General features: G+C 40.3%; 2 protein-coding genes across 5 annotated transcripts; both read right to left on the bottom strand.

The window, feature by feature from the left end:
* Nucleotides 1–2,089: 2,089 nt before the first annotated feature.
* gcat (glycine C-acetyltransferase) lies at nucleotides 2,090–10,422 on the bottom strand. Its single transcript, XM_080446666.1, has 9 exons — nucleotides 10,156–10,422; nucleotides 7,311–7,441; nucleotides 7,114–7,215; nucleotides 6,734–6,880; nucleotides 5,154–5,308; nucleotides 4,582–4,664; nucleotides 3,751–3,922; nucleotides 2,890–3,011; nucleotides 2,090–2,454 (listed from the first exon to the last, which is right to left on the bottom strand). The coding sequence occupies exons 1-9, from the start codon at nucleotides 10,361–10,363 to the stop codon at nucleotides 2,303–2,305; spliced, it is 1,272 nt and encodes a 423-aa protein (XP_080302792.1). The 5' UTR covers nucleotides 10,364–10,422; the 3' UTR covers nucleotides 2,090–2,302.
* A 2,564-nt stretch (nucleotides 10,423–12,986) lies between these two features.
* tom1 (target of myb1 membrane trafficking protein) lies at nucleotides 12,987–22,778 on the bottom strand. Of its 4 annotated transcripts, none has more exons than XM_080447766.1 (16): nucleotides 22,647–22,778; nucleotides 21,262–21,346; nucleotides 21,077–21,155; nucleotides 20,482–20,631; nucleotides 19,996–20,124; nucleotides 19,690–19,803; nucleotides 19,233–19,349; nucleotides 18,771–18,904; nucleotides 18,586–18,649; nucleotides 18,362–18,491; nucleotides 18,198–18,264; nucleotides 17,754–17,823; nucleotides 16,333–16,398; nucleotides 14,289–14,351; nucleotides 14,016–14,055; nucleotides 12,987–13,891 (listed from the first exon to the last, which is right to left on the bottom strand). In XM_080447766.1, the coding sequence occupies exons 1-16, from the start codon at nucleotides 22,696–22,698 to the stop codon at nucleotides 13,797–13,799; spliced, it is 1,455 nt and encodes a 484-aa protein (XP_080303892.1). In that variant the 5' UTR covers nucleotides 22,699–22,778; the 3' UTR covers nucleotides 12,987–13,796. The 4 variants fall into 4 exon arrangements, with proteins under 4 accessions (XP_080303892.1, XP_080303893.1, XP_080303894.1 ...); XM_080447767.1 differs by having other exon boundaries at nucleotides 18,607–18,649; XM_080447768.1 differs by lacking the exon at nucleotides 16,333–16,398.
* Between the last annotated feature and the right edge of the window lie 1,945 nt (nucleotides 22,779–24,723).

Below are 24,723 nucleotides of genomic sequence, written 5' to 3'. Positions count from 1 at the left end.
ATTCTGCAATATTGGCTGCAGGCTGAGTTGGGCGGAAGTAATACCGTTGACTGACAACCCCTTCAGCCAATGATATTTTTTCCCCTTCAGCCAATCAGCAGTTCACCAGTCTAATGTGACGCAACGGGACTTTTGAGACAGCCATGGCCAAAATGGGTTGCCTTATTCGGATACATGGGTGTCACTGCCCACCCCTACCGGTTCTCTAAATTTTTATTTTTAAATAGGCTTTGTCATGATTAATTGACCACATATATGAAGTTAAACAACTAAATTCTATCCAAACGATATATTATAAGTAAATTCCGTGCCTCAAAATAGAAGTTAGAGAGCTTTTTTAAGTCAAAAAATAGCGGAGATTATAGCGGACAAGAAAAAGATGGCTGCCGTTCGTGTTTTGGGCTCACTCGAACTCGCCACCTGATTGGCCAACGTAAGCTGTCAATCACAGAACAATGAGCGACGACGCTGATAGGCTCGGTTAGCTGGTAATTCCACTAGAAACCCCCACAAAGGGCTATCAGGCCAGACTCACTCCTGGAATCAAATAGAAATGAGATTTCCGGAGGGAGGGTTTACCAGGCTACCCTTCCTATACAAACCCGTTATAACTTCAAACTCCATTTTTAACATGTTAGATTCGTCAAAAACACCCGTCCTTGGTTCTGGTGACTCACCCTGCCCTCCTAATACGCGAGGAGGCAGTGTTTTTTCCATAACTTTTTTCAATTATTTTTAATATTTTTTTGGGAAAATGAAAAAGGTTAAAAATGGAGTTTGAAGTTATAATGGGTTTGTATAGGAAGGGGGCGTGTCTGATAAAATGATTATCACATATCTAAATACTAAATCAAGCAACTTAAAAACGGTCTGGGGGGCTCACAAAAGCCTGAGTAGACGATAAAATGACCAAAAGTTTTTTTGAAAGTGAAATATCCCTTTAAGTACAGTACTTGAGTAAATGTACTAGTTACTTTACACCACTGCACGTCAGTGAAGAAAAACGCTGGGAACATCCCTATTTACAAGCGACTTTGCAGAGTGCCCAAAGTCGCTTATAATAAGCAGACCTGGCAACGCTGGCAGGCTAGGCTGAAAGTAATCTCTCAAGAACAGCAGAGGGCGCTGTTTTTGGGCGGTGTAGCCGCCCCTATAAGTGGGGTTGGGACACCTCATTAGTACACATTTGCTGTACTGTGATTGGCTCATTAGTACACCCCTAGCTGTACTGTGATTGGCTGACTATTGGCTGACTCTATTCAGCACTGTGATTGGCTAGCGAGACACATGATGACATTAATAACCTATAAATAGGACTATGCACTTAAAAAAAAACATTTTTTTGGAAGTGAGCTTCCATCACTGTGATGACCACTGTGATGACCACACCGCCCACTTCACACTGGGTGTGATTTTTCCTTTTTATTTGGCGATGGGTTCCCAGATTGGGCTGAAAGTTATAATGCATTAGCACATCAATGGGCACGTCGACTGACAGACTAAATGCCAACTTTTGCCAACCGAATACCAGTCTGTTGCAGTCTGAACTAGTTTGGTGGAGAGTCACCTTTAAGCAAACTGTTTACTTTCCAATATACCTTTTTAACAGGTTGCTCGAAGAGTAACCAGGTCTAAGAAGAGGCTGAGCACTAGTCATCCTGCTCCTCGACATATTCGTGACATGTTTTCGATCATTGGCTGTCCTTTAAGCCAATGGGGAGACTTCCCCGACACTTCCCCATATTAAGCCAATGGGGAGACTTCCCCTGACACTTCCCCATACTCTGAATGACGGCCGTCCTCCCATGCTATGGGATCATAACCCCCCCCTCCCCCCTCCCCTGTCTCTCTTCTCCCCCTCTCTCAATCACGCAGCTGGGGCTGACGAGCGTGTATCGAAGCTCATTTAAATGGGCATTGGGCAACAGTCTAACCTCCGCGACCGTTTTGGTTGACAAAGACAGCAGCAGTTGAGCCATGTTTGGTTGCTACAGACCATGCTAAAAAAAGAAACCTGGTATAATATGACTGTCAGTCATCATTTCTTGTTTAAGGACATGTAGCTCAGGAGGGGAAAAAAATAGTCATGTCTCGGCAAAAGTCCTTTATTCAGCTAGAAATAAGAAAAGACACAAAAAGATCACGTTAACGCCAACTGACCTTCCAATGTAACTAAATCTTTAGTACAAGTCTCGTTAGTAACAGTCCATGCTCTGTAACAGACCAAATGTTCTACAAGCGCAAGCGGATCCATTTATTTTCCATAAGAATCCCATCGATGGACGCATCAGTAGTGCTTTGTTTAGGATACAACTCCATGTTTTCTGCCTGTCTGTATGAAGGCATCAACGCAGTGGTCAATGTCCTCGTCAGTGTGGGCTGCTGAAATCTGAACACGGATTCTGGCCTTGCCTTTTGGTACCACGGGAAACGAAAACCCAATCACATATACACCTGAGAAGAGGACAAAACAAGCTATAAAACTACTATTGACATTATCAGTTTATATGGCCCATTTCCAATACATTAATTTCCATCTGGTGCTCGATATTATTGAAATATGTCACTGTGGTCAAGGTTGGAGATCAGTAATGTTTCAAACAAAAAGTGAGTTGCTATTCTGTGCTTATTTTGTGAACCAAGACTTTAAGTCTCCCTCTACTGGTCGACACAGATCAGTGCATTTGTTACTTGAATCCATGAAAACTGGCAGAGCCACAACATCATCCACTGCTAAAACACTTATTGCATGTTTAGCAGATTGTAGAGCAGATTAATGTTACATCCGTCGCTGTCAGGGTCAAAAAAATAAAACAAATCCAATGTGCATTAGTTTGTAGTTCACAAATACACCCAGCCCACAGGGCCAAATATTCATAACTGTCTCACCCAGCTTCAGCATGTCATCAGCCATGAGAGAAGCCAGCTTCGCCTCCCCGAGCATCACAGGAGAGATGGGGTGAGCTGTGCCTGAGATGGTGAACCCAGCCTCAGTCATCCGGTTCCTAAACCTAAGAGAGGAGAGGAGGAAATATACAAAATTGTGTAAAGGATACATGTACTGTATCATGTGGTAGGTATGCTTGTATGTATTAATGTGAAAAATTGGAATGAGGGTTAAGCAACCTTGAGATGCATGAGAAAACAATTTATTAAGAGGAAGGGTGTGGGTGTTCTTGACTCTTTGACATGGTTGAGTAAGATAAGAAACAGAGTGATTCCTCCCACATGCTTACAAGAACTCTGGCCTACAGTAGCACACATGGATTATGAAATTCCCTTAAACAGGAAGCGAGCTCAATACTGTTGGGAAAAAGACATAAATGGACTCCAAAGGCTGTACAGTTTCTCCTCTTAACCTTCCTTTTAATTCCAACTTATCAATATGTATTCTGTGCAAAAACAAACTCAAGTGAGGCTTATCTGTTTTTGTTAGTGGGCCTGTGTAAACTGTTGCACAATAATGCTGTTAGGGAGAAACTCCATATCTGCCTTTTCAAGATAAACATCTTAAAAGGGCAAGAATGCATTTTTTAGAACATACAATGCATTTTGAAAGGGCCTAATGGGCACATGAGCCATTCATGTTTTCACCAGAGTATTTGACCTTTAATATTTGATACAAATGAAGATCAACAAAACCAGAGTTTGGTTTCCACCCACGGCAGTGATAAAGTGTGAGTGAGCGTCCTCCTACTTTCACCAAGACATAAAGTTTTGCCCTCCACCCCCCCACCCTGTAAAACCTACCTCATGGTTTTGGCTGTCATGCTCTGGGCGATCTCACTGGATGCGAGCAGCAGCTCCACGGCCTTGGTGGCACAACCCACCACAGGAGGGGGGAGGGAGTTGGAAAACAGGTATGGCCGAGAGCGCTGTCTCAGGAGGTCAATCAGCGGTTTGGGGCCTACCGTGTAGCCGCCTGACAGAATGCAGAAGACCGTTATGTTAATGACATTTTATAAAATGCCCAATACCTGGCGGATAATAGTTTTTTGGGCTCGATACAGATATTTGGTAGTCAAAAACAATTCCCACTGATATATCGGCTGATATTTGCCCACAATTTTCGGTTTGGTTAACTCAAGAGCTACGTGGCTGACTAGCTGCAGTCGCTACCAAGTGAGTAGCAAGTGAGTGTGAGAAGCATGGGTGACATGGATGTCACAGTTATTGTTGGGGTTATACTGAATAGAGAATTATAAATGGTTTGTTTACTGGAGAGGCTCTTCCGGTGCAAAAACTGAAAATGTATTTACATAGTGGAAAACGTTTTGGTCAAGAGTATTGCAACCAATATTACAAACTGTAATAATGGTGACACTGTTTCTAAATTACCTCAAGCGCTTCTTTCTGTATTATGTACTGCATTGTATTTCAATATCATACAACATATTCGCCACTACCGATTTGTAATAAGCTAATATCAGCTGATAGTGTTCCAAAATATATCGATCTGCCTCTTGCCACTTAGTCAAAGCATTGTTATAGTGATGTTCATTGGACGTCATGTGCAGAAAAAGGAACAGATTGTGTTATGAAAGTATGGTAATTTATTTCAGGCGAAAAAGAGGCACATACCAGCTGCTCCTCCCAGTGCTTTTCCCAGAGTGGAGTTTACAATTTGAACTCTGTCCATCACTCCCAGGAGCTCATCTGTTCCTCTGAAAACAACATTTAACACCACTGTTACCGTGTATCTCCTTACATTAGCTTCTGGTGATCACAGTAAGATCTAACCAGAGCTATAGTTATGATGTATCATATCATAAATTGTAAAGATTGTTGTGTGTGGCATATTATATGACATTGATTATAATCCAGGGTGCTATTAAGTGGTTTAACTACTCAATTTCTGTCCCATGCGCCTTGCCTGTTCTAGGCAATAATTTACCATATTCCTAAGGAAACTATTTTGTTCTAATGTCACATAACCAATGGCCAACACACTATGTACTATACAACATTACCTTAGTATATATTTTTCTATAATAATCCTGTTTTCCTCCTAAGTAACAAAATGAGGTCCCTGCAACAATATTGTCAAGATACATTTCTGTATAGTTACTAAACAATACAGTGACTCCTATTCTGACCCCGTAGCATCACTATGTGAAATTGTTGTGAAGTAAGACTCAACTCAAATCACTTACCTGCCCCGGGACCCCAGGAAGCCGGTGGCATGGCATTCATCGATGAAGACCATGGCTCCGTACTGCTCAGCCAGGTCACAGATGCCCTGTAAAGGAGCGACATCTCCGTCCATGGAGAACACGCCATCTGTCACCACCAGGCGCATACGAGACGACTGCGGAACAAAATAGAAATCAACGATGTTCAAACTCAGTGTAAAGTAACTTTTTTTTATTTATTCCCTAGGTGATTGACTCAGACTATCTCTCCTGTCCACATCCAGACTATACCTCCTTGTGCCTTTCATAAATACGGTAACTCAGAGGAATAATACACTGGATTTAGCATTAAGTAATACAATTTAGAAATTGGAGGAACATCAGCAAACAGTCATCACAAAGTAAACAGATTAGACCTTACAGATTAGACCTTAAATTAACAAATTGTAAGTAATTAACAACTGTAAGAAAAGCATTGCATGTTTAAGAGAAAGACTTAAGTGAATTAAGTGGAACAAGTGAATTCAGGCCCTGTGGGAGAGGTAGGATTAGGTCACCAGCCTTCAAATTATAGTGATTTGGATAATGAATACGAAAATCTTTCGGAAACCCCTAAGATAATTCAAAATGAGTTTGTTCCAAGAAGGCATTTCAGATCCCAAAAATAAAAACCCAAAATGGATGAAAGGTGAGGAGAATTTGAGGCAGCAATAATTGAATTTAAAGTAATACTTTTTCAACAAAACTAAAGTTAAATTGTATATCTTTTGTGAGTGGCAAAAGTTTCACAACACCCACTCCATGAATTTCACCCCCGAAAGCCTTTTATACATATATTTTCTATTGAACGGTGATAGGGGTGTCTTTCCCGCGAAAATGACGTCATGTAGCCGGAAAACGGAAGCGGAAATGCACCGGTTTCCTGTTTGGCCAGGAACTACCGCACCGGTTTCCTGTTTGGCCAGGAACTACTGCGCTAATAACAAAAGGGAAACTCAGGCTGATTTTAAGAGATTGTATGATTTGAAGATCGAAAAACAACAGAAAAAGAAAACACAGCTCACGGTAACTAAAGCTCCACTGGCTAAGAGAAACGATCCACAGATCGTATAAAACAATTAAAAGAACGCTTTTTGAAACGCTTCTGTCTTCCGGTGAAAACAAATGGAATTCTGGGTAACAGAGGAATAAACAAACGGCCTGCAGTGACGGTAATGACCAGCAGAGGCTGCTAAAAATCGTTATTTGTGGACCTGCACTGTATAACTTTAAACAGAGATTACAAAATAAAATGTATTAATTAATTTGAGAACGTACAAAAACGCCCTTATCTCTAGGTGATATAGCAAAGCCTTTGTATTTTCTGAAGGTATTTGTTTGACAACAGGTGATGCAGTATTAATATTATATGATAGATTTAGCTTTACATAAATAGGTACTGGTTAGAGGTAAAACAATAAGGTAATTTCAATGAAATGAAATGAAACTAATATCTCCAAAATTAAAACACCACTGCTATACCACACAAAAGATCACAATCAATTCCATGATTAGATCATGTTTCTGCATACCGTAGCAGTGGATTTGTTTTGTTTCGTTACCTGGGACTCTTTTAGTTTGGTCTCCAGATCACTGAGGTCCATGTGTTTGTAGCGGAACCTCTTGGCACGACAAAGTCGGATCCCATCGATAATGGAGGCGTGGTTCAACTCATCAGACAGAACCGCATCATCTGGGCCCAACAGAACCTGCAAGTACAGTGACCAAGGCTCAAGCATTTCTAATGAATGAGATGCAAAACACTTCTAGCAAGTTCTTCTTGAAATAAAGTAATCCATTAAAACCAGGAAAGCATCTGTGTCATTTTAGATTAGAAAACATTATTTTATACTTTGGCTATTAAAAAATAACAGATACACAAGCTCATAGTGCGTCACTTCGTGCCACGCTACAAGCTTGCAGATCTGCTTTCAAGCTGTACCTCAAACAACCCAGCGTTGGCATCAAAACAGCTGGCATACAAGATGCAATCCTCCCTCTCGTGAAACTGTGCCAGCTTCTGCTCCAGGTTTTTGTGTATGTCCTTGACAATCACATGTGGATTATAAATGAGACAGTCAATAAACGCCAGTGTGTGAAACAAAATGTGCTGACTGATCAGTATTCAGGGCATCAAACCTGTGTGCCGCAGATGAACCTGACGGAGCTCAGTCCAGCGCCGTGCGTCTGTAGCGCCTCAATGCCTGCCTGTATCACCTCTGGGTGACTGGAGAGGCCGAGGTAGTTGTTTGCACAGAAATTCAGTATGCCTGTGAGAGAGAGAGAGAGAGCGAGCGAGCGAGAGAGAGAGAGAGAGAGAGAGAGAGACAGACACAGACAGACAGACAGACAGACAGACAGACAGACAGAGAGAGAGAGAATACTTTTATTACATAGTATAAGACACACATGGGCAACATACGGCCTGGAGGCCGGAACTGGCATCTGGAAAGGAGTCTATTAGTAAAGCAACCCGTCATGTATATCAAATTAATGCAGTTTAAACATAATTCAGCACTATGTGTTCCACATTTCATTGCAATTGTTCAATGTGTGGCCCTTCACTCACTTAACAAAGTCATATGGCCCTCTGGTAAATACCTCTGAGGTAAGCAGGTCATTGTCAGCATCAGATGTCCTCTGTCTAAATGACAGAGGGCCTGATAGTGTGGGACCTGCTATAACTGTTATTGGACACAGGGAAACATTCATGGGAATCTGCTTACGGCAGGGGTTTTCAACGTTTATCAGACCAAGGACCCCCTAGCTGAGAGAGAGATGAAGCAGGGACCCCATCTATATTGCATAAAATGGTGTTTCAGATTAAACTCATTTTTTTTACTTGGTCTGCCCTTTTCCCCCTCTATACCTCTTATAACTTTAGCCAAAAATAGCCAATCTACAAGCTCACAACGCCTCGCAGTGTGAGGCGTTGTGAGCTTGTAGATCTGCTATTTTTCGCTAAAGTTCTCCTCAGAAAAGGTTTGCTAGGGTTCAAGTGGTTAATGTATTAATCATATCACACAAAGATTTGGCGGACCCCCTGTAGTAACTCTGAGGACCCCCTAGGGGTCCCGGACCTCCTGCTGAAGACCCCTGGATTTATCTGTAAAGGGTGAATGGTAAAGACAGAACAATAAAGCCAGCACGACATAAAAGATGAGGGAAAGGAGACACACAAAAGACAAATTCAACACAAAGTCAGCTGCATGAATGCCCTGCAGACAAGATACCATTCATAAAAAGAGCACTGTCAGTTTTTCGCAAAGGTTTATGAGCAAACAATGACCAGGATGACAAGGTAGCACGAATTCTGTCTCTACTCTGACTCACTGATATAGGTCCAAACTGTTGCAACCACCAACCTATAGTGGGCAAGTATCAGTGGTGGAAAGTAATTAAGTACATTTACTCAAATACTGTACTTAAGTACAATTTTGAGGTCTTTTACTTTACTTGAGTATTTCCAATTTTTTTGTACTTTTACTTCTACTCCACTACATCTCAGAGGCAAATATTGTACATTTACTGAGTTTCTTTATAGATTTTGATTATTATTACAAAACATACATCAACCCCATATTCAGCCCTATTTAAACTTTGGCTTTTAGAAAATAGCCGATCTACAAGCTCACAAGATCTGCTATTTTCAAAGATTTCTTAATAGATTTTAGACATATGATAACTTGTGAAACAGGACATTCTGCATAACGAGTACTTTTACTTTTAACAGACTTTTACTTGAGTATTTCTACATTGCAGTATTGATACTTTTACTGAAGTAAAAAATATATAGTACTTTTTCCACCACTGGCATATATCATTATTCAGGATGACTTTATGTTATGTAAAATATCTTGTGTGGCACACAAGATATCATATCAGCAAGCGAGCCTATGCCTGGGTAAATGAAATAAGGCTGACATCTGGTGTATTAGTTGTACACGTACGTCTAATTCTAGTCATAAGAAATGCAAAAAAGGTTTCAATCTGTAGCGGTATTTAGTTTTATATTAATTTATCTGTGGCACGGTCCAAGTGTCATCTGAGGTAGATGATCAATGACCAATGGTGTAAAGTAACTAAGTAGATGTACTCAAGTACTGTACTTAAGGACAATTGAGGTATTTTTACTTTTCTACTCAGTATTTACAATTTTCAATACTTTTACTTCTACCCCATACATGTCATTGATTGATTGATTGATTGAATACTTTATTTAGAAAGACATGGTAACAGTACATGGAAGTACAAATCACAATACAAGGTCCTCTAAACTGGATCACTCATAAAAGCACTTAAAATGAGATCCCCGTGCACTCAAATCATGATGACATTTAAGACATACAAATATACACTACTATGCAGAACGTCATACAATCAGCTTACATGTTACTGGTATGAAAAACAAGAAATATGTACAATAGACAGTTTTAGGAGGAGGGGAGGGGGAGGGGGGGGTAGGTTAGGACTTTGACAGGGGCCAGTTTGGAATTGCAGCCTCCTGAAGGTGATTCTTTAGGGCAGTTTTGAAAGTGAGTAGGGTTTTACACTCCTTTACTCCTTTGGGTAGGGCATTCCACATTTTAGTTGTATAGCATGAGAAAGAGTTCATTCCCTTGTTTGTGTCAAATCTGGGTTGAACATGATCAGTGGAGCTGCCTCTGGTGTTAATGAGATCGTGGAATTAATTTAAGTATTTTGACAAATACAGGGGGATCCCAGATCCCAGAGGAAATACAGGGGGGTCCCAGAGGAAAGTATTGTACTTCTACTCCACTACAATTATTTGAAAACTTTAGTTACTAGTGACTTTGTAGACTTGTATTTGAAACAGAGTATTTCTAACATTGCAGTATTGATACTTTAATTTAAGTTAAAAAATTGAGTACTTTTTCCACCACTGTTAATGTATCTGTGGCTATGGTCCAAGTGTCACCTGAGGTAGATCAATGACGACATCAACACATGGAATAATACTCACTGCCACGACTACCGTCCACGCTGATACGAGGACCCTGCTGGGACGTGATGATCCTCTCTCCTTTCCACGTCCCCGCGGCTCGGATCCCGTCCAGTTCGTTCTCCAGAACCACCCTGGCCTCGGCGACTGCGCCGTAACCCCGTGCAGAAGACCTTAAAACACACCGGAGGGGGCTAACGAACCCACGGACAGCTGTGCGGAGAGACATGATGGTGAAACTCCTTGTCAAAATATTGTCCTCAGTCACACACACACTCAGCTAGTAAGATTACAACGATCCCACAGGGCAGGCAGTGTTGCCAGGTTTTGGGAGAGAAACAAGCAGCTGGGTCTGTGAAAGCAAGCCCAAAAGAAGCGACATGAGCAACTTTTACACGTCAGCTATTTGAAAATAGAAGATCTACAAGCTCACGTGAGCTTGTAGAACTACTATTTTCAAAAGAAAATCTTGGGAAAAAAGTGAAAAATGTTGAATATTTTTGAATACCACAATCTGGGGGCTGTGGACAAATACATATTCATTTGGGGGTCCTTGACATGAAAATGTTTGAGAACCACTGGGCTTAAGCAACATTGGGGAAACAAGCCCAAATAAGCAACTACACTTTAGAAACAAGCCCCCCAAAAAACCGCAACCCGCCGCAACTACCAATATTTACCAAGCAACTTTGGAGAAAAGCCCAAAGTCGCTTATAATAAGCAGACTTGGCAACGCTGATCCCATGCCTGACGTCACAGGATACTATGTAACTTCAGTGGGCGTGCCAAGGTCGTCCAATCAAAAGCCAGAGCACCTGTCGCTACAATGTGCTGGGGAATAGCTCTGGCTGGGGAACCTGTTGTCAAAAATATTTGCTTGTTGCATGTCTATGTTAAAGATCAAATATTGGTAGACAGGATACTACACTACACTACAGAGACCACCTTGACTGCACTTGAAGAGGTCAACTTATCATATATATATATATATATAACCAGTGGTGGAAAGTAACTAAGTGCATGTACTCAAGTACTGTAGCCTACTTAAGTACAATTTTGAGGTATTTGTACTTTACTGGAGTATTTCCAATTTTCAGTATTTTTACTTCTACTCCACTACATGTCAATGGCAAATATTGCACTTTTACTCCACAACAATTATTTGAACACTTTAGTACATTAACCATTAACCACTTCAGCCCTATTTAAACTTTGGCTATTTGAAAATAGCCAATCTAAGCTCACAACGATGCGACACATTGTGAGCTTGTAGATCTGCTATTTTCAAAAGATGTTAATACATTTTATACATATGATACCTATACTTTTGTACTTTAAGTATATTTTGATACCAATAATACTTTTGTACTTTTACTCAAGTACATTTTGAATTCCAGACTTTTACTTGTAACAGAGTATTTCTACATTGCAGTATTGATACTTTTACTTAAGTAAAACAAATAATACTTTTTCCATGACTGTATTTAATATAACCATGGACCACCACCCTGACATGACAGACCACTGCTGTTGGGTTGGGTGTGGATATGGCCTAAGATTAGTTTTTTGCTAACACTTGCCAAGTTGCTATGCATCCCGTATGTGTCTATAATGCATTATAAACATACTTATAATGCATTATAATCTGTTTACAACTATGTATATTTATAAGAACTCATGATTTATAACACTGTTTCTCAACCAAAGGTCCATTAGTGGTCCATGGCATAATTAGCCCTGCAGGTGGTCCATGGGGAAATGTTTTAAAATGTGAAAAAAAAACACACAAAAAACATCAAATTTAAAAAAATATTTGAATTTATAGGCATGGTGTGGGGGGGGGGGGGGGGTAAAGCATGAAATTAAATAATGACGGGCAGGGGCTTGATATAATTTGTTTTGTGATACGAATGATATCAGTCATTAACAGTCATGTTTTAACTGAAATATGCTAGTGGTCCAGAGCTCAAAAAAGGTTGAGACCCACTGATCTATTCCTATCTCACGGTTAACCATATTCTGTTCTCTTATTTAACCAACCTTCCATATTAAACTCATGTTAACTGATACTGATTTGTAACTTTTGTATGAGTGAGATAATGACTCAACCAGGCAATCCGGTACACTTCCCCTTCTTGATATTCGAACTCCCTTTTCTGTGGAATTTCTTGACCTCCGACTTCCCAGTAACTGACACTATCACGCTGACAACACTGATGTGTCATCTTAGGTCACCAGGTCATTCAGTGCACTGATTCTCAACAAGTGGTCCACGGTATGATTACAGGTGGTCCATGTCTGTCTCTTTTTGGTCAGAAGGTGGACAGGGACAGTCTCATTTTCTGGCTCCAATCTTGCCCTGTACATATTCTTAAGGTATGCCAGCGTGGAAATACCACTCTCACAATGATACATAATTACAGAATGAACATACATTTTGTTTTCACTGTAAGCTCTGGGAATTCTGACAACTCATCCAGATCTTTACAAGGGGATGTGTTTCATACATGTGCCTCTTGACATAGTCTGTGAATGTCAATGAGCAGTTCCTCTTTTGTAGTCATGCTTGTAGTGGTTTTGGAATTGAAACACAAGCCTCCTCAAATGACCACTGATAATGATGATAATGTCTTTAATTAATCTATCCTCAAATACCAAGTTACTAAGTTTCTCCTAAAATAAAACAAAATAACAAAATGAAATAAATGACTGAATTTAGAATTACTGAATGCATGCATGGTCAAGGACCACATGCAATACCTTCACGGACCACCAGTGGTTCACGGACCGCCAGTTGAAAACCTGTTTTAGAGCATCACACTTACATTTTAAAGTTATAGAACAAATCATGGTATCAATCATGGCAGAATAACATAAAACATAATCTGCTTTTAATGTACTTGTTTTCATGTTGTCAGGACACTATTTCTCCATGTTTACATAGCCATGACCTGCATGAAAAGCATCCCATTACATAGCATACACCCAGCCATCACATGGAATCATAACACGGTTCTCAATATATACTTTCTGAGTTTAATATAAGCACTGCGACATGGTGTATCATGTTAAACTTCAAGTGAAGTAACTTTATTACAGAATGTTATATGTGAAATTCTCATTTGGCTTTTTATTGTTTTCTTAGATCACTATGTGATTAAAAGCCTCATACTATTAACATTACAGCTGAGCTTCTCTCTAATATACCTTTACAGTATCATTCTGATAGTGAGATGCAAATTCCTGTGGCCTGTCACAATTCCTGACCTTTTTTTTTAACAGAGCAACAGTACTTTAATTGTAGCAAATACATTTTCTGTAACAATATTCTCTCTTTCAATAGCAGGAACCTTATAAAAATGTGCAAATATTTGCTTTCCACACATGAATAACCCCGCATTATACAGCAGTAGTGTCAAGAGGAGGGCCATGAACTTGGTCCCAAATAACTTACCCTTCATATAAACAGACAAAACAATATAACAGCACAATCCGACCAAACAGCACTATACTCCAATGTGACGTCTTTATCTGCATAGGTTCAGGGTGGTATTTCACATTTCAAGATGGCTTGCAGCATGGGTCACTTTCATCCACAATGATAAACTTTCCTCAGTCAGTGGGTCAGGATTCATATTAGTGTTGTACAGAGACAGGTTAGCCTAGGATTGAGAATGGTAGGCATCCTGGGAAGATGATGTGATTGAAGGTAATTTCTCTGCTGCTTTCGCTCTTTTGGCCAGAAACCTGTCAAACTCTGCAGAGAAAGAGATTGCAGGATTAGTATGGGACTATTTCCAAGACGGCCACTCTCACCGTACTGCCCCCCCCCCCCCATAAAAAAAAAGGTATGATGCCAGACAACTAGACAGAATATGTACCTTCACTGATCACACCGTCTGAATCTTCAAAACTGTCATCCTGTGTCATAAACAGAGGAAAGCCATCTGTTATCATTTCCACACACATGTCAACATCAGGATACTGCACCTTGGTATAGCTTTTAAAACATCTGCCCTTTTTATGGTTTGTAACATTATATTACAAGATTACCAACTGTCAGAATATGTGCATGGGTGGGTGTGCATGCAATAAAATAAAATATATGCTGTGCAGTGCCAGCGTGCATGAGAAAATAGATGGTAGCCACTCACGTCTTCTTCCACAGCCAGCCACTTCTCGATATCTTCCATCACAGAAGACTGGCTGACAGGAATCTAAGAAAGTAAGGGAAAAGTAAATACCATAACAGCATTTACCAATTGTTCAACAATTATCACTGTGTAACTGGGATGAGCTATCACACAAAACCACCAAACCAAACCACTCCAAGCAAAGAACCTGAATCCACATGCCATCTGCAAGCAAATTAATGAATGAACGGGATGTGTTTCTTGAAAGTAATTGTGAAGAGGAAAAAACAAAACAAACAATGTACCGTCATGCTAAATATAAATTGTATTTCCCACAATGTGTAACAGTATAGACTTTGTAGGGTGGCTGATGGCTGATTTAAGCACTCAAACTAATTGCATCGATGCAGAACAGGTGTGTAGTAAGTAACACCTGGCTCAGAGTCCACACAGGATAAATGGGCCATCCACACCAAGCACAATAACTATAACCATTCGGGGTGGACGGTCACTACCGCGTGAAACCGGTTTAACAGTACAGTACACAGATACGTGGACCGCTGGATTGATCTAAATGTACCATGAATCTGACAATGGTTTGTTACTAAAACTATTAATCGGTTCACTGAATCTTTTTAGTTAATTCTGCTTTCGTATTAACTAACCTGCTGGGGACGACAGATGGATCTAAAGTAATTACTTGCAAAGTAATAATTAATCATTCGCAGTAGCCTTAATCATATCTTGCATTGACCTTTTTATGAGAGCGCTGCAAGATTAACAAACAGTCACTATTTACAGTGCAGAGTGCACCAATCTAAAATATAACGTTTGGAAGATGTAGGGCGACGAGGAATCTGTGGATGATACAACATGCAAGAACACACAAGACACTGAGATCAAACATCTTTTCCAGCCACAATTTGGCAAGATCTGAGGTCTGATTCATAATTGGTTGTATGCACACTGAGATCTACAATCTCACAATGCTTGTGTGATTGATCTGCTATTTCTGCTGCTATTTTTGGTGCGTGATAAAGTAAAAATTAGTCATGTAATCACAGCTTCTAAAGGTCAAGTTCAACTTACAACCTTAGAGTGTAGTGATCATAGAGTTAAAAATAATAGAGAAGGCACCGGAAATCCCCGCCCATCCACTGCTCACCCATGGCATACTCCCCTTTCACCCTTCTTCCGGGTTGGGAAATGTGTTATTGTTATCGTGCTTGGTGTGGACGGCCCATTAATCAGCCATCCCCACACACATTCAAGAGCCTCTGTCATGACAAGTCTTGTGTCTTCTTCTTTCCTTGTGGCTATTGTACGGTTACGACTAAAAGGCATGGCAAGCAGTATGTTGGTACTTGGAAATAAAATAGACACATGACTTGTCATGGTGGTGGAGGCTCTCCTGAATGTGTGTACGGGCCTATGAGGATGGCTGATTTATCCTGTGTGCATCGATAAGCTCAATCCACAATAGGAGTGTAGTCTAGCTCAGAGTCCATGTAGTTTGACTCAGGCCAGACTGCTTAAATCAGCCAATAGCCACCATACAATCTTATTGACATGCTTATTCAAAACAATGCCCTGCTACATACATAAGGTACTGTACTGTACTGTACTGCATGGGTTCCCAAACTTTTCAGCCTGCGACCCCAAAATAATGCGGCCATTGACTCGCAACCCCACCTAACCGTGGAGGTAATTTATGCACATAAACTTGCACGGTGCACATTTGTGACGTATTAAAATGGTAAAATGTACTATTTGTAATCATTTTTACATTGTATTTCATCCATTCTGTTGAAAAAAAAGTTTTTTTTTTTTTTTTTTACATTATGACCCAAAATAAAATCGCGACCCCACCGTCAGTGTCCCGGGGTCGCGACCCCAACTTTGGGAACCCCTGCTGTACTGTACTGTATGTTTACTATTAGACATTTGTTACAGATGAATGAATATAATTGTCAAGCAAACCCAAAACTGCACCAACACGGAACTCGTGCACATGGTCAGCAAAGCAACACAAACGGCAAATGTCACACTAGCTGATGAAACCCACCATTCCCCTTTTTATCATCCAATCAAGCTGCGGAGAAGAGCTCCGTATGAAGGCTGGAGTGTCACCCTTCACAGACACATATAAAGTAGTTTTAGGTGACAGTGTTTTCAACCTTTTACATTTCAAGACCCACAGTTTGATATGCATTGGGCCACGGACCCCCACTTGATTCAAATTTTAATCTCTGGGCCCCAAACTATCCTATAAACTCTTCAGTATAAATTTAAAGGTAGGCTAAGTGATTTTCTTTGGTTAAAATAACTGTTAAATAGCTCTATATTCTGATAGTACTCATTGCTATAGAGTGTTTGTTCAGTAAAAGGAGTCTCCTTGTCTCTCCAGCTCTTTATAAAACAGAAAATGCATTTTCGTTTCAGTTTCAGTTTCATTTCCAATTGTATCCAATCAGGATAGAGAACTCAATCAGGTTATAGATTAAACAAGTGAAATTGGAAGTGATGACACTAAGAAATGAGCAGGCAAAATTGGAACTGGAACACTACAAAAATGAAGCTTAAAAATGGGTACTTTCTCCTGATTGGCTGAGATTTTGACACCTACCGGAAAATTTATTTTCTGTTTACTAAAGAGCTGGAGAGACGGGGAGACTGTTACTGAACAAACACTCTATAGCAATGATTACCATCAGAATATAGTGCATTAACCTTTTAACAAAATACTTTTTGTTTTAACCCAAAAATATCACTTACCCTACCTTTAACTCTGAGAGTGTACAAATGGATTTGTTTTTTACACTCTCAAGTTAAAGACTTATAAGTGTCAATTTGGTTCATAAGTTAACTAACAATCATTTTTCTGGGGACCCCCTGGGATGCCCTCTGAACCCAAACACACATCTTGAAAGGACCATGCTGCCATCAATACATTCACAGCTTTGGAAATATTAACTGAAGCTCATGGCTTCCTTAAAATCGAACAAAGCACAGTATTTTGGGGGAAATGGTTCGCAGTCATGTCAAGTATACTGTGACTTACAGTAAGTATGTCAATGGGCTAAACATGCCAAACCACCAGTATGGTCCTTTAATGTTTACCCGGCAGTCAAAAACATTACTTTTCATTTTATAATACAGTGTACAACTAAGACAAGCTTTCACATTTTGGCGAGGTTGTAAGTAACATGTACATGACCTAGAATTCATTGTATTATTTTCATGTTGATTGATTAATCAATGAAAGATTTTGTTAATAAAATCAAGTCCCATTGGCTTCCATTAATATTTCAATGTATAAAACATGTTAACGAAAATTACTGGTACTTGAGGTACTTCTATGGCTTACTGGCAGCGTGCATACAAAGTATGGTGCTGATCGGTTCTGCGGTTTGAAATATTACACACACACACACACACACACACAAATTATTATTATTTATTTACTAATAAAGTATATTTACTGACCGTTCCAGCATTTTGTTGCGTGGCGCTGAGACCTTGACACTGGTCATCCACCTCACCTTCACTTGGCTCACTGAAACATATATTTAGTTTTTCAGTTAATTAACATGCAAATAGGCTGTATACATTATGTTGGGAAAACGGCATACATTTTAAAAAGTAGGACTCAAAATGGCCAATAACTATTCCCATATGAGGATTAACATCTCAGAACGACCTAGAATCCTGTCCTCTGATTCAAGCCAAGGAGAGAGTCATGTGGTTGTGCTTTGGCACTGTTTGGCACGACCACATTTGGCAAAATGTTCTCCTAATAAAGAGTGATCTGGCTTTGCCATTTATACAGCCTAAGGTTTGGAAAATTTGGCTCTACCCACTCCAATACCTTCTCTATGCACCTTTTATTACATGCATAAAAAGCTTGACTTTGTTGTGAACTTTCTGCACCTTTGTCTTTGCTGCGTTTGTGAGCTGCTCCATTTCTGCATGTCCAAGTGATCAGCTTCACTTGCACCTTGGAGAACAATAGCAACAACTAAAGTACAAGACAAGACAAAATACAGATGCACATATGCATAAATGCAATTTCAAACACAACCACACAAACTTACTGAGTCTTGCCATCTGAGCACAAACACTATCAACTGGGGATGGGGTCGGATAGCTGTTAGTGGAAGCTCCTGATTGGCTGACGGAATTAGATGCAAGACTGAGGTCACTTAGGTTGACATAATGTGGGCTCTGAGAACAGAAAAATAATCATTTGAATGTGCATGATAGAGATAGTAATTATATGAGCTTAGTCTAGTTACCTAATGACAATGACCAACGCAACTGTTAAGAGCAAGTTCCTTACTTCCTCTGTTGTGCTTTGACCATTTGTCATTTGTCTTTCAAACCTGCATGGAATGGAAACAGCAATTTAACATCACATATATCACAACCTAACAGACAGGAGAACGTCCATTAAGCTCAATCACTGACTTTTGGCCTACAGTAGTTGATGAAGAGGAGCAATACCTCTGGTAGCGCGTGAAGGTGCTGTTCATTTCATCGTTGGCAGTCAGCAGCTCCTCGATCAGCTTCTCCTCACTGAGCCTTGGCACCAGTTCAGCTATTCTGTTCTGCATGTCCTTACACACTGTGTACAACTGCTATGGACCGAATGACAAAGGAAATAAGAAATGGCCAGCGGCCAAGAGTAGTATAGTGATCGACAAGATCAGGAAAGAGACAGATAGATGTAGTTTAATGCACCTGCATGTGTGACCGAAATATTACAAAATGGTTATATGATGATAATTAACTTTAACTACTATACTATACTATACAATACACTACTATACTATACTATTACTATACTATACTAATATACTATATAGTGAGACAGACTATTTTATCATCCTTGGATATCTGGGTGAGAAACCAGAAAGACGGCTCAGCACACAGCGTTTAATTTCTGTAATCATTAGTGGTCAGTACCTGAAGCAGCTCAATGTCTGCGCACTTGGCTGTAGATGGATCTAGCTGACTCATCATGTCTGACATTACAGTCAGGTTGCTTTGCACCACTCCCAGATCTGTCTTCAGCCTCTGCACCTGAAATGTCAACAGTATTATCAAAATATTACATTTAAGGCTAAGATGTACTTCATCGCACAGCAAAAATTACACATTTTCCTCCTCGAAAAGTGTCCTTTAGATAAATCTACATTAATAGATATCTGTCGAGACTGTTATAAATAGGAAGAGGTGAAGTGTGCATGAAAAGGATTTTGCACAGAATTTAGAGTGAATGTCAGCCGCCATGCAAAAAGTAGGTATCAGTTTGTAAGTGAAAGACAATTGACAGATGAGACAGCAGTCTCAGATGCAACAGAGGGACACCAGGCATTTCCATCTCTATGAAACCTTTCTACAGTTTATCAGGTCCTTTCACCTGCTCGGGTAGGGACACACTGGCTCCCTCCTGGCCCTGTTTAGGCCCAGGGAATTGTAGAGGGATGAGACCATGTTTAGAAGCTGCAGCAGCAGGTCCATTCCTAGGCAAACCCTGCTGAGCAGAAGCACGAGCACAGTCCAGGTGACAGCAGCGAAATGTTAGGAGAGCCCATTAAAACAGAGAGAGGAAATTCATAGACATTGGAAAAAGAGTGAATAAAGACAGATAAAAGTAGTCAGCCCCCGCTAGCTTTCCCAAGCAAGTGCATTTGTATTTCAACACTGATCCATATATTAGTAGTACCCTGTTTGAAGGGCTGACCAGAGAATAACCATCCGGCTCTGGGAACTCCAGACCTTTCCTTCGTAGATGCTCGTACACAGACACCACACCTGTTAGATCTGGTGAGCTACGGAATGCATCTGCCCACGCCTTGACAACAGAAAAACAGGTTATCAGAAACCTTTCAAAAGAAGGGGATTTTATCTATGCTGACACGATTATGGCAAAGTCAAATGATTACGATTGTTTAACAACAACAACAACAACAGCCAGACACTATGAAAATAGCCATTCTACAAGCTCACAATGTGTCGCGATGAGACGTGCTGTCTGCTTGGTCGGCTATTTTCGCAGCGAAACACCGGCGCAGCATATAAGCCTAGGCAATTGTTTTGATTTTTGTTGCCTATAACATTCCCAAAATAGGGGTGCCAAGGTTCATGTAATTAATAGAGGCCAAATAAGATTACATTAGGCATACCGTTGTGATTTCAACAGACTACTGACCTGTATGATGCCTAGCACTCGGTCATGCAAGACCACAGGAGGGTTGTTCTTCGGTATAATCGCCCGGACCAGAAGCCCCTCTATAAAGTCCCGAGTCGTCACCAGAATATGGAACCTGTGGCCGCAGTTCTTCACACAAGCCTCCAGAACCTATGTCCAGGTTGGGAAAACAACGACAAGGAATGTAAGCAGAGGTGTTTACAGCAGTCAGTGGTTCTGGTTCCCAAACCTTTCTGGATCAAGGCCCACTTGACAATCTCGAAAGCGTTCGTGGCCCACCCATCTGACCCATCTAATATTTCCATCTTAATGACGAGACAGCCGATCACACGGCAGCCGTGTGGGCAACAAGTGGGCCCCGGCCCACAGGTTGGGAAATTGAATCATGCTGGCTTACAGACACAGAGGGATCACACAGAGCTAGAGAACACGCTGGCCTGCGGACTGCACCACCGAAGCTGTCACGCTCAGCAAGGATTTCAAGTGTTTACTGTACATACAGTAAATGCAGATGTTTACATAGATAAAGCTAGTGGCTGCAGAGTTAATGGTGCATTGGAGGAGGAAGGACTTTGAGACAGGAAGTAACACTCACGGTCAGTGCCAGCATAACCTCCCTGAAATTCTTGTTTCCTGCGATCCTTTTCTTTATCGCTCTAACAGCATCCTTTGGTCTGTAAAGAGAAGAAGCCATTGTGATTACGAAAAAAAGGAAAGCAAAGAATGTGATCTCCAAAAGACGAGCCCTTGTCCCGACCCCGAGGTAAAAGAGACGCTCACCCCTCATCCGTGCTGTTCACCATGTCACAGATCTCCATGTTTAGGGTCCAGTCTTCTGACTGGAGACTGGAGTTTGTTGCCAGTTCTACAGGAAGCAGACATACAATAGCCATGAACTGAGAAAATGTTTGCAAAAAAACTCCATTAGGACCGGGAAAGCGTCTGTGTCATTTTAGATTTCTTTGGCTATTCAAAAATAGCAGATATAATAGCAGATGAGCCTTGCTATTTTTGAAAAATCGTGAAAAAAATTGCAAATCTTTGAATATATATTTTTCAAAACGAACCTTTGTAACTCAAATCTTTGCTTCTGGGGGGAGGGGGGGGGGGGGGCTGCAGCCAAATACATATCATTTTTGGGGTCATGGAAAAAGTTTGAGAACCACTGATATTATAGCAACATAAGTCTCTTTATAAAACTGTTAGGATTTAGAAGACATTTGTGGAATGGGCCTCAAGCTCTTCATGGTTTAACAACTGGCCAAACAAGTTCTCACTAACTAGGTTCATTACTGCCTGAAAGTAATAGACAAAATTGTGTCTTGAAATTTCGTTTGCCATGATGAAGTTTTTATTTTTCTGCATAAAATAAAGGATTGTCTCTCTTGGTACCGTCCAGCATGTTATCGACAGAGAGCAACACCAACCATTTTGAAGATTAGAGAATCATCATCATCCCGCCTATCTGTGCCATCATGATAATAACTGCATCAGTACAGCAATAAACCGTTCCATCACTGTCAGAATGTATATATATATGAATTGGGCTGCTTCTTCTATGCATTTCTGGACCTTCAGTGAATATCCGATTCTTTTGAAATGTCTGCAATAAGGAGGATGAGTGCAACCAACCACCAGAACGGAGCAGAGCAGTGTTGCCATATCCGCTTATTATAAGCGACATTTGGACTTGTTTTTCCTGTAAAGTCGCTTGAAAATATTGGTGGTTGCTTGCGGGTTGCGTTTCTTTTTGGGGTTGTTTCTAAAGTGTAGTTACTTATTTGGGATAATTCATATTTAAATCAGTGGTTCTCAAATATTTTCATGTGATGATGATGACATGTAGCCCTGAAATATGACTGTCATGTGAACCATGGCTAGATGACATGGAGCCCCCAAATTTAACGCAACTACAAGCTCACAGCTTGTAGATCGGCTATTTTCAAAAAGCTGATGTACAGGTTTAAAGTGTTCATGTGACCTATATAGTCGCTTGTTTTCAAAGACCTGGTTGCTTATTTATCTTGCTAAATCTGGCAACACTGGAGCAGAGCTCTGCTGCAGTCCGTGAAATGCAGCAGATCGTCAGTCAATGCGCTGCTTGAGCAAGCCTATACTTTGTAATTATAAGGTAATAACCACATGGATACATCTCGACCTCTCACCTATTCGGTGTCCCACCGGTGTACTGAATGGATTCCCTGTTAAAAACTCCATCTTCTGTTCTGTTCCCCCTGACACCACAGCCAACACGACGAAAACCGGTTGCACTTACAATAATAATAGCTCAGCCTCAGTGTTGCCAGATATTGCGAGAGATACAAGCAACTAGGTCTATGAAAACAAGCGACAGGCCACATGAGCACTTTAAACTCATGGCCGACGACATCGGCTATTTGAAAATAGCCGATCTACAAACTTGTAGGTATCCTATTTTCAAAAAAGCTTGAAATAAAATGTGGAATATTTGGAAGATTTTTTGAAACATTCTAACTAGTTTGTTGTTAGTAACAACACAAATGTGGTACGGGGGCTCCCTGGCACAAAACATTTTCTGATGGGGGTCAAATTCTCAAATAAGGGGATCCATGACATGAAAATATTTGAACCACTGGTTTAACCCTTGCATTGTGTTAGAAAACTGCATCCACTTATGTTAGCGGGTTTTTTCTCCCACCTCATAGCTGACTTGTAATGCATTCATATCCATGTAAATGTAGCCAGTCAGGAAATGTCCCTCCTAGGCTACTGTGGAGATAAGACATGCCACAGCCCCTCCCACTTCCTGTTTTCCAAATTGTTTGGTTCACTATAAAAGCCACACTGAGCAGGGGCTTCTCCCTCTTCGATCCCTGTTGTAGCAGGTTGCCTCTGCTCGGTGCAATGCTCTGGGTAGGTGTATATTGTAGATAATAGGTGAAAGTACATGTATGTTTTACCTGCTTGAGGCTGACCCTTTGTTTGTCACACTTTAGGCCCTGCTCCATAGTGACTCTGCTCTCCTGTGTTGTGCCTTCCACATGGGTTGTGTTCAATAGTCAGACAGAGGTAATTGTCAGTATTTTGTTTGTATATAATAGATCTGTTTTACAGTGTATTGTCTATCATTTGTTTCTTTTGTAGACTATGACTGCCACTGCTGTTTTGTTATGTTTGGGTTTTGTTTTATATTTATTTCAGTTATTTTACTATTTCCCCCAAGAACTATTTAAGCTCTTATACTGGTTTTATACTCAATTACTGTGAATAATAACCTTTTCTTCTCTCTGTTTCCGTGTGCTACAGGATTGGTGGCGCAAGTGGCCCTCTGGACGGGTTAGGTGGCTAGGCTCACAGCGGTGCCCCCCCCCTTACTCATTGGTATTTTGCACTCAACCTTCTTTGCATGCTTTTGCTTTAATGTATTGAATGCCTTCGCTTCTCATCTTAGGCTGTGTGTGTAGGACACCTAGTCGTGCTAGGCCATAGTTCCCCTCCCTCCCTTTGGTTACAGCCTACCATCCTGTAGTACTCACTTTCCCTTCTCGCATTGCAGTTTTTATCTTTTGTGTATCTAGAGTATATAGTTTATATTTTTATATGATCTTTAACCTATGCTATCAAAGTGCTTTTGAATGATTGATTAACTGTTTAATAAAAACCATTGTAATCTTGGGGGAACATCCTTGTCGCAGTCCATTTATTGTCACATTGTATTAAGAATCTGTTAAGTTTTGAGTATTTAAAGTGTCTGATTAAGTTAAAACTTCTAAGACAAACCCGGGCCACGGCCCGGTTACATAAACACTTTTTAATATATTATGTTGGGTTAGGGCTAGGGTTTCATCTTTCAATATATCTCGTTTTCTATTATAAAAATGTTAAAATTCACTCATTACATTTCTTATAATGAAGGCAATGGATAATGATGTTATCTAGCTATAATAGAATAATTAAGAATAATAATTAGAACACACGTCCAAAAAATAAAAATAAAAGAAATACTTGTTTTTGTTTTAACTTTAAAAAATGTTACAATTATTAAAAATAGTGACACTAGTGGTGTTAGGGTCTGAAATGACCCGTATACCATAGAAGGTAAAAAGTCATTTATTTTTCATAAACTCAAACTTTATTTTACTCCTGATAGCAAATGCTAATTGAGGACAAGTCTCTCTCACTCAAACATGTAAACATTGAATATTGACAATTTGGGGGGGAATTGAGCCACACTTCTTTGCCGGGTCATTTCGGACCCTAACA

This window comes from Gymnoscopelus braueri (assembly GCF_963280865.1).
Source record: "Gymnoscopelus braueri genome assembly, chromosome: 13".
NCBI lineage: Eukaryota > Metazoa > Chordata > Actinopteri > Myctophiformes > Myctophidae > Gymnoscopelus > Gymnoscopelus braueri.
Note: the sequence above shows the minus strand (reverse complement) of the source record. Positions and strands in the feature narration are given on the sequence as shown.